The 10985-nt window shown below is 39.0% G+C and overlaps 1 protein-coding gene across 1 annotated transcript in view; it reads right to left on the bottom strand.

Annotated features, from left to right (window-relative positions):
* Positions 1-446: 446 nt before the first annotated feature.
* LOC129778034 (uncharacterized) overlaps positions 447-10985 on the bottom strand; it is a 35275-nt gene continuing 24736 nt past the window's right edge. The window contains exons 2-3 of the mRNA XM_055784669.1: positions 1171-1584; positions 447-1097 (exon numbers count right to left, since the gene is read on the bottom strand). Of these exons, the coding sequence (XP_055640644.1) occupies positions 579-1097; positions 1171-1584 (933 nt within the window). The 3' untranslated portion in view covers positions 447-578. The remainder of the gene's footprint in view (positions 1098-1170; positions 1585-10985) is intronic.

Below are 10985 nucleotides of genomic sequence, written 5' to 3'. Positions count from 1 at the left end.
AAGAATAACGACAACTCGAGGTTAAATAAATATCGAAATCGCATCGCCCATGAAAATATTATCTTGTAAGACATGTGCTTCAGCAACGAGCACTCCGCACAACGGAGCGGTAAGCGATAACACTCGATCTCAGCCCTAATCTTGCGTGGTTTGTTTAGGTCTGAGTTTTTAGTTTTATTTTCTTTCCCTTCCATTTCTGTTGTGCTGCTTGAGATAATAAGTGCTGACCGGCGGCGGCGGCGGTGGCGCCAGCCAATACCATGGCCCGTAATTAGTGGGTGTCTTCACCAGTAATGAAGGACCAAGGTTGATTCCCCACTCCATTAATTCGATTCGAGGCAACACGCACAAGTGGGCGTATAATTTGTGACCGGATGGGTAATTTGTCTGCGGAAGGTGATCACAAACAAAAGAAAAGAGCAGTCAGGCTCGTCTCAACGACAGGATAAATTTCTTTTAAATAATTTATATTTGTCTATGTATAGATAATAATAGCTTACACGATATAGGTAACAATTGGGATTTTGGTAAAGGTTCCTTAACATACAGTTAGAGGGTTTTTTTTTGGATGCACGTGATTACGCCAGTGCGGTTTCCGACAGATCGTAGACGGTGTCGTAATCATCTTCGCATTTGGTTTTCACAGCCAGATTGGCCGGTCTCGGGACGGCCAGCGGAACCGGAAGGGCTTCCGGCATGACGGAATGGTGAACGATGAGGGCTCGCAGCGAGGTGAATTCTTTGTGGAAGCCTTTGATCTGATAGCCCTCGGAGACGGTTCGGATGATCAGATAGTGGGCGATCTTTGGTCCGGGAGGGGGAACGCGCAGCGACAGGGCGTAGCAGTCCCGCTGGGTGGCACTTTTGCGCACGATGAATGCCCCCGGCGTTTCGTGAGCGAGCAAATCTAGTGACAGCTCCCGGGGTAGGTTCTCGTGGTACCAGGATTCACTGCAGAGGCGCTCGTACTCGGATGCCTGCTCGAGACCGCTCTGCACCGACGTCGTCTCCGAGAGACGCTCGGGGGCGATAACTAGGGAGCAATCTTCCGATGATCCTTCCGCTGATTTCAGTAAATTCAATGCGATTTTCTTGATCTGTTGGATGAGAAGAATGAGTGGGTTGATTAGTTAATCTGTTGAGGAAGTTTGCTGGTTATTAAGAACCTACCAGCGCTGGTTTATCCACACATTTCGCCAGGTTGACGTCATACTCGAGCGAGCATTTTTCCTTCTCGAGCAAACTTTTAATCTCTTTGTAATCAACTTTGGATTTTCCTTGCACCTGCTGCTGTTGATGTTGAACTTTCTGCTGCTGCTGCTGCTCATTTGGGAAGTTGTTCCTTTTCAACAGTCGCTTGATACACTTGTAGATGCGAGCCTTGCAGTTGAGGGCGGCTGGGCGCTGCTTCCGAGGCGTGAGCTGCTCCGAACCGAGTGGTTTGTAATTACCGGTGGGCGATGGAGTGGCTAGTGCACTGGAACGTGACCTGGTAGATTCTTGCCTCTCTTCGTTTGATCCCTCCGTCGGGAACTTCCCTTTGTGGATGCTTTTAGTTGGTGAGTCCATGGCGAGCGAATTAGTCTGTGAGTGGGAGGGAGGAAAGAAAGAAAACAAATGAAATGGCGTAGATGAGTTTACCGAGAAAACTTTTCGCCCAAAAACAGTTTCAAAGAAACGAACCGTCGTAAAACTATCGCAATATTTTATATTTGTTTGAAATACCCTTTTCTACGGTACCCCCAAAGAAGCATCGAAGCATAAATACAACCCAAACACGATTACCGACAGCCACTTTGAGTCAACAAGATGTTTCGGGGTCGCACCATCACTAATCTCCTCGGCAGAAAAAAAACCCCGAAGAAAAATAGAATTATCTTCAGGCAATAGAAACTGTCAAAATAAACTCAATCCAATCCAATCAGGCTGTAGAAAACTTTTCCCCCTTTTATTTTTATCTTCGTTTCGCACCGTCTTGATATCGGCTGAACGAATTTATCTCAGCGCTTTGAACAAAAGAAAACATTTATTTCCTCCAAACGCAAACGAAAGGAAACAAGGCGGCTATAGAGGGTAGCATAAGTTGATTGACTTTGGGAACAATACCAGCCGAGGCAGGGAGAGAGAGCACCCCGGAGAACTCAAGGCGAACGACCAAAATCAGATGTATATTCCACGTGGATTTTGTTTGCTCGCCTCGGTTTCACCTTTTTTCCGATGTTAACGAGGGATTTTTGTTGCACCAAGAGGAACCATCCAAAGGAAGCATAGTATTTGACGACAGAAATTGAGAAAATACGCGTGGTAGACACTTAGGTAAATTTCCGTGTCGCATTAGTTTTGGAGGGTTTGCAATATCTTATGAATGTGTATGAAATTCAGGTGTACATTATTCAGGTATATAGATTCAAAAGACACCTCAAGAATTGTGCGTTTTATACAAAAATAAATTCTCACCTTCCAGAGAAACACCCTATATCCTACATTGACGAGATGAAAATTCCAGCGTGACGTGACAACATTTTGACTCACTAAAAACAGATTTTTTCACGTTTTCATGTGTAAATCACACGATTTCCAAAAAGCAAACGATGTAAAAGGAAGATTGAGCAAATTTCCTAACTTTACAACACCTTACTTTTTGCGGTTTCCGACTGTTGGACATTAAAGTTGTATTTTCAGTTCCGTTTCAGAACATACACATGAACTTTGTTCTATGATTTATCAAAAAAATATAAACGTAGATTCACCTATATTCAGTTTTCAAAAAACTCGCGAGGACCTTGCAAATATCGGCATGCATTTTGTGACGTGACAACACGTTCTGAGCGAAAACAAGAGCATCCGCAAAGCGTTGTCACGTCACCAAATGAATAAAGAGTATTAAATATGAATTACTCCGTATTGTATGTAGCGAGCTATTTACTAATTTGTTATGTTAGTTGTTATCCTGAATACTTCTTACTTTCCTCTGAGGTCTCTCCTTCCCTTCCCCAAGAATGCAACATGTAGCGGAAGGTGGTCCTGAATCTGCCTCTTTTGTATTTCAGGAATGGCGCTTTCTACCGAATCTTCAGTAGTGTCAGATGAAAGGTGTCCCAACGCTGACAATTTTATAAAATGGTGATTTTTTCCTTGCTCTCTTCTATAGTTTCAACACCTTTTTGCGTTTCTATTGCTTCAAAACAGAGGCAGAATATTTTCGTATGGAAAATGAGTTCAATGTTCTTTAAGATTGCGAATAGTTACAACACAAAGCATTTTTAATTGATTATGGTCTGTTCATCAAAATAAGCTATCAAAATTGAATTTACATGTACCTTTCAGTACACGACATGCCGTTATTTGGGAAAAGTCGGGGTTGTCCTGAGCCGACCCACTGTTTTTACTTCGTAAATATTTGACACGTTCACTTTGGTGCGTTACTTCAATGGCTCTCACAAGCCTGGCTCATCGGGCTTCGCTCGATGCAGTGGGAACGCATTTGATTTTGCTATCAGAAAATGAACTTTGTGCGTCAATCGATTTGGATCCTTCATAACAATTTATTACATTACAGGAACAGAATATCTATATATATTAAAATCTCGTGTCACGGTGTTTGTTACCGATGATGAAGTTAGACTCAAAATACTTGGTAGGTATGAGAATAGGTTGTAAACTATATATGATACCGGTAGGATACCGATAACCATACATTTAATACCGAATAGGGTGGCTCTATGCAGAAAAAAAGATCTGAATATTTTTTTTCAAAAATTTGACTTCATACCATACATATAACCTTAAATTTTGACCACAATTCCCTATTTTTAATTGCGATTGTATTATTTTTGTGTCAAAAATATTCTAATAATTTAACCGTTGTTCGTTTTTTCAACAGAACGAATTTATTTAAATTGTTCAATGACTGATGGCGTAACGCCCGCTTCATTGAACATCCATCTACAAATACACAAGTAACATCAATTCATCTAAAGCAGGGAGCATCTCCGACGAGCTGGAAGCCTTTTTGAATGAGCACAATGAGTCATCGAAATTCTTCAAATCACATTTGCTCGGATTACAAAATAAAACATCAGCTAGAGAGCACGTGTATAGATCCAAAGCACAAGCGCTGCTGGAATCATGATAGCACGGTGACACGAGAAATTTAATGCGAAGAAAAAACAATAATCTGGAATTCATCGTTGACACACACCGTTCATACGACCCTCGCTATGTTCTTCTTCAATGGCACTAACGTTCCCAAGGTTTGCCTTCTCAACGTAGTACTACTTGCGTCATTTTTATTAGTAAATAGTTGAGATTTCTATGACGAACAATACGCCTTGAATGTATTCTGGAGTGGCAAGCTCAAGAATACGCGTGACTACAGTGCAAGTCAGAAGGGTTTCTTTAACGAAAAATCTCTTGCATAAACATTAGACCAACGAGACCCCGACACAGATACTTAATTCATTATGAACATCATTTCTCATTTTGATTTAATATTTATGAACATGTGACGAAACAAACAGAGGGCGCGCTCGAAGGATTTTTATGTTTATCATATGGTGATTTGACATGGCCAAGAAACGCCAATTCAAGATATCGTAAGCTGTGCCAACAATTTATGGTCGACATATACGCGAAGGTAGAGATTGAACGACTGCAATTCTTACTACACAATCAACAAAAGCGGTGCGAGGAATAATACATTCACTTGCGAGACACTATCATGAGCAACGCCGACACAGCTTTAGTTCTAGCCAGGCCAAAGCGCAATGTATTGTCATGACATTGCGCGTGTGTTCAAACACAAAATGAAGTTCGATCGTATTCGTCCCCACATATTGTTGGTTGTATTCTGTTGAATGGAAAAAGCGCAATTTTGCATTCTGTTCAAGCTCAAGTCCAATCGAGTTGAGCAAATGTGACAACCTTGCCACGCAATTCGACGTAAACAACATTGGTCTCCATGTTCCATTTCTATGAAGCAAAAATAGTAATGGTTTTTCGGGTGGAATAAACACGCAAAATTTAGCATTCAAACACATTCAAAACAAATTTAGCATTCAAACGAAATCGAATAACAATTTTCATTCAAATTTCAACAATTTAGAATTATTTCCGGAATTATGACGATCAGATAGAGAGTAAATTGAACCACAAATACGGATGACTTATTTTGACCATTGTTTCGCGACAAGGCGATCGAATTTAGGAGTGTAAAAGTCGATTTCGATCGAATTGTAAAATCCGATCACTCATATGCATATATGAATATTGAGTTCTACAAATCGGTGAAGAGTAATAAAAACATCCATGAATAAAGGAAGCAATATGGCTGTGTTTTCAACTTAGATTACCGATGTGAATACTCCTCGATTGAATGACAACGATAAAATAACGCGATTCCAAACAGGCCGATTAATCAGCTCCATTGAAGTTAGCTGGCGTATCGCTGTTTTCCAATTTATGAACGAGACCAAGCTGTTATAAACCAAGCCATGTTGAAAATCACATGCACGTATTTTCTAACAAGGAGACAGCAATACATATTGATTTTCTATATTTCATTTTTTCTACTTTACGACAAACTTAAATTACTTTTTTCAGTTGACGTTTAACTTTTAAGAGATCAAACATGTCAGTTAAGTTAATGAAATACACCAAGAAACATCATATAACCTTTCGTTCAAATCATTTAATTGGTTTTTTTATCGGTCACATTCGATTTATTTTAAAGATCGTTAAAATATTCAAACACACTTACAATACATTAGTGTGTTTTATTCAACACCCAAAATATTCACTAGAAATAATTTATTTGGCAGAACAACGTTTGCCTGGTCAGCTAGTATAATATAATATAACTATCGGACAACTGAAAAACGGGAATCCCGCGTCCTGATTGGTTGAAATCGAAAATACAAGCTTCCTCTTGTACTCACAATCATTGTTCAGCAATTTCCTGATGGATTTACGAGTTTTTCTTTTTTGGAAAAAATATTTTCAAAACGGCCTGGTTCATTAACACCAATGTACAGTCAGAAGTGCAATGAAGTACTTCAAAATCATTTACTTTTAATCATTTTCATAATTTTAATCATTTTTTTTTTGCATCAAAAACACCGTGATAATTGGGTAATTTGACATCAATTCATAACATCCGGAGAGTCAAGGCATGTTTTATTGAATAGGGGCTTCAGATTTGGAACTGGTCAACTTGTTTACTTGATCAAAACCCTATCAAGAACTTATAAGGAGTGATCGTACAAATAGTAGATGAAGCTTACAAGCAGCATGAGTCATTTGAAGAACTTCAACGAGCAGTATCCTCTGCGTAGAACAAGATACACACTACAACATGACGCAGCTTGGTCAAAACCACCCCGAATGGGTTATTTGAACTGATTCAGAACTAAAGATAACCTACGAATTAGAAACTTATTGTAATTCATGTGAAATTGACGTTAATTTTGTAAAGGAGTGATAATTTTTCCATCTGGTTCTATATTTATGGGACACAGAAATTTTTGTTTTTTGAATGTTTCGCTCCTAAACACAACAATAAAGCTCAAATGGACAGTCTATTAAATGAAGATAGTTGTTATATCCTACACTATATACTTCAGTTCAACCGAATTCTTACATATCTCTGGAAACTCAGAATAAATGAATGGTTCTAATGTTGTGAAACGCAGTGTAGAATAATATATTTAATGAAACTAACTATCAAACTATTGAAAAATCTCAACCATCATCCAAACGGAAATCCCGGGTTCTGATTGGCCGATTCCAAAGCAATCTTTGCAATCTCTGCGCTTTGTAGAAATACGGGACTGTGTAATGAAAATTAATATATGAGTTTGCAGTTTGCAAGCTGTGGCGGCAATATGTGCTCTCCGCGAATGTGGCCGATTCGACCACTCCGGAATAACATGATCGGTGCATGCATTGAACACATATGCAGCACATTCTCTTTGAAGTTGTTTCACCGACAAGCCAAATAATTGCATCGCTAGTGAGGGGGTGGCGCTTACATCGCTCGTTTAATTGGTATAAAAGGAGATAGCATTTCATTCAAGAATCATTGAAGTAACATGGTTGCCGGCGAGCGTCTAGCGAAAATGAATTGCCTTTCTCAAGTCGGGTGAAGAATGAGTTTTAAGTAGAGTCACGCCTAGAGGCGAATGGGCTAATTAACTAAGTTTAAAGCTTCTTTATTACAAAGATGGAAGGAACGCCTCTCAAATACAAACAAGCAAGGAAGGATTCTATCAAGAACGTCGTTTGATGTTAATGGAGCGAACGGGAATGGACTGTCTTTCTGAATATAAGTGAAGAAGGAGTTTGTCCACAACGGCCCTTCTCAGGGCTAGAGACGAATTAACTGAATAAGATTAAAGTCTGTATAATCAAATATGGACGGACGGACGGAAACTCATTTAGTTGTGGTTGTGGAGTGACAGGAGAACGGTCTCGCTCTTCTCTTCCAATCCCCTTTCTTTTGTGCCGCCGGGCGCAGCTTTCAAGGAGAAACGATGTATCGATGATAATTCAACACAGATTGCGTGCAAAAAGTTGGATTGCCATTGTCATTGACGATGAATGATGCGAACAATACGGAATGTTTCATCATGGGTTTGGGTATACTTCACAATGTGAAGAATCCGCCTTGTTTGATGCAGGCAACAGTGCCAATATTGAATGTTCATGAATGATGCAATCACTCTTCGATTCGAATTAGTGGGGTTTTTTGCACGGGAGATTCTGGTGGACCGCTGGATTGCGAGAGAGTTCAATATGAAATCATTTGCTATGGAAACGGGGGCACTGAAAATGATAATTTTGATTGCGTTAATGTCTACTAGTAAATCCAACGTTGAAAAAGGCTTTGAGTTGATTGGTGCGGAAGCTCTTATGGATTCCGTACATCATTGGTTTCATACCATCAGGCGCAGAGAGTCTATGTACGATTGAATCGCACGAAAGCATTGTTGGTTTTATACGTTGTTATATATATATATATATATATATATATATATATATATATATATATATATATATATATATATACATATATATATATATATATATATATATATATATATATATATATATATATATATATTATTGGATCTATCTATATCTTTGACAACCACATATTACCACATATAACATTTGTTCTAATATTGATATAGAGCTTTCAAGAAATTATTTTTTTTATTGTCAATTTGAATATATTAAATCATTTTTGCAAATAAAAACCAAATATTGCTTGGCCGCATATTTAGCACAGCTTAATTCTGATGAAGGAAAGGATACGATGATATAATAATATTTATCCACTAAGATTAGTATTTAGTGGGAAACCCTTTCTGAACAAGAACTGTTTCCAATCGCTACAGTAGACTTTCAACGAGCCGTTAGCATTTTTGATTAGAGATAATATACCATCCTTCTTGGACAGCCTCCCAAAGTTCGGCCATATTTTTTGGTTTTTTAGGATTGAGATTGAGTTGAGAAACATCAACATCGTTCCATAAGCTCTCAATGGGATTGAGATCAGGACTTTGAGTTGGCCAAGCTAAAATATCGATATTCTGGTCCAAGAGCCATTGCTTCAAAAGTTTGGAAGGATGCTTTGGATCATTGTCGTACATGAAAGTCCATATCAATGGAAGGTCTCCAGCAGCGTATGGTTCCATATGCTGCATGAGAATACGTTTGTAGAGATTTTGATCCATTCTACCATCGATCTTCGTAATAGGACCTCATGCCAAGGACACGCAACGAACACCATTATGCTGCCCACTTCATGCTTTACAGTTTTAACAGTGTATTTAGAAATAAGCTGTTGCTTAGATGGACGCCACACGTAACGTTTTCCATCGGATCCAAATCTGTTGAATTTAGATTCATCACTCCACAATACATTCCGCCAAAATGTAGCCGGTTTCTTTCTGAAGTTTCTTGCAAAATGAAGTCGAGCCTCTAAGTTTTTTTTGGAGAATAAAGGTTTGTGCTGAACAACAAAACCTCGCAGACCGCTCTCGTCCAGTCTCTTTCCGATTGTTCGGCTACTTCGCACAATATTATAATCCAGAACGATCTTGTCACGGATTTTTCGCGGAAATAATAAATGGATTATTATTGGCGATGGGTATGATAATCCTATCGTCTGCCTCTGTTGTCTTTCTTGGACGAACCTTTCGCTTTATTTTTGAAACAGTTTGATATTTACGAACATATCGCGTTGTAGACTAGCATCTTGGACTGGTCGATGAGATTTGCTATCTCTTCCGATGATTTTTCTTTGTTTCTAAGATTCATAATGACAGCCTTGAGCTCCGGGGTACAAAATTCTCCTCCGCCCATCTTGGTTACCTACCCAATAATAAAAACAATGCTTTTATTTGCTGGAACAAATGTTAACAGCACATTTTCCAAAATTTAGATGACATCTAAGATAGTTTCCAAATTTTCGGAATGGAAGAAGAAAAATTGGTTGTGCTAATCTCTACTTGAAGCCTTAAAAGTCAAATGGCATCCAACATGCAGCTGTCAATCACTTGCTCGCCAAGCAAACCCATACATCAAAATAGCTACATATTATGCTTCACAAATACAGTGGAAGAGATGAATTATAAACGACAACATGTATGTAAACCAAAAGAGATGGTTGTGCAGATACATTCTGCTAATTATAAGGCCATCACTGTACATACTTGCAAGAAGGACACAAATATCGTATATTGTTCTCATGAGAACAAGAATTAATTATTTATCAACCATCTTCAGTTGTTTCTACAAAGCCACGTAAACCCTTCGATCCTTTTGAGGACCACCTGCCAGTTCAAAAAAGTTGAATGTGCTAACTTTCTCTGTATCAATTACAATTCAATTCTTATACTCATCCTTTCACACACTTGCAAGAATAACGTTCAGCAAATTTTCAAAATATCCGTTCATTAATAGATTCATTGAGAATTGGTTCAGATGCAACTTCAAACAAATGATTACTAAGCCAACGATAGTCCTACATCTACCTTGTGGTTATATAATAACCAAATATAACCCACCGTTAGTTTAAAATTTGTATTTTTATCTTTATTATGTCTCTCACGAACTTGGTGATGATGGACTTTTTTGTTTCGTTTTGTTTTATTTTGTTCATTTGGCTGCAAGGGCCTTGTCGGGAATGTATCGGGACTGTGGCGGGCATGCGTGAGTATTGGCTTGTCTTTTAATATTGTAATTTTTTGAACTTATATCTGTATACAAAACAGCTCTTTTTTTGTTAGACGGATTTCAAAGCTTCATCATCATCATCACCTTCCATAGAATCACATCATACAAAACCACGTTTTACCTTCTTTCCGCAGAATTGACGAGGAGGATTTCTGTGTTGTCCCAACAGGGACCGTCCCAAAGAAACATAATATTCAAAGGTAGGAAACAACGAAACAAACGCACGACCGACAACACGATGCAAATATTACGCAACGGTAGGTATTCGACAGGAAGCTGTGCGCCTTCATCATTGGCCCGGTCTCAGCCAACCACCAAAAGGTAGACCAATAAATGACGCGCCGCTTCGTGTGCACTTTGGTTAATTCTTTAAAAAAAAAAAGGTATGGAAAGACGTCGACTCAGTCGGAGAGTAGAATGTTGTTTTAGAGCGAAGAAACGTGCGATGCATACCGGGCGAAATTTGATGAAGGCGCTTCCTCGAAATAGAATGCCTCATTTCCCGCTTTTGGTCGCGTGTGTACACATCTACACGGACTTTGTGGTAAACAAATAAAAATATTCCAGCCTACTATCGTCTTGCATCGAGTTGCCTGGTCCTCCGACACACGGGAAATGTGACAGCTGAGTTTGTCCCTTCTCTCGAGGTTTTGCTCGACCGGAGGTGGTACGAAAAATTTAATGGTGGAAATTTGAATCGATTCGAATCGAATCTATTTATCGTCGATAAATTCTGAATGAGAGCG

Source organism: Toxorhynchites rutilus, chromosome 3 (genome assembly GCF_029784135.1).
Source record: "Toxorhynchites rutilus septentrionalis strain SRP chromosome 3, ASM2978413v1, whole genome shotgun sequence".
Classification (NCBI taxonomy): domain Eukaryota; kingdom Metazoa; phylum Arthropoda; class Insecta; order Diptera; family Culicidae; genus Toxorhynchites; species Toxorhynchites rutilus.
This window is presented reverse-complemented; position numbering and strand designations above follow the sequence as displayed.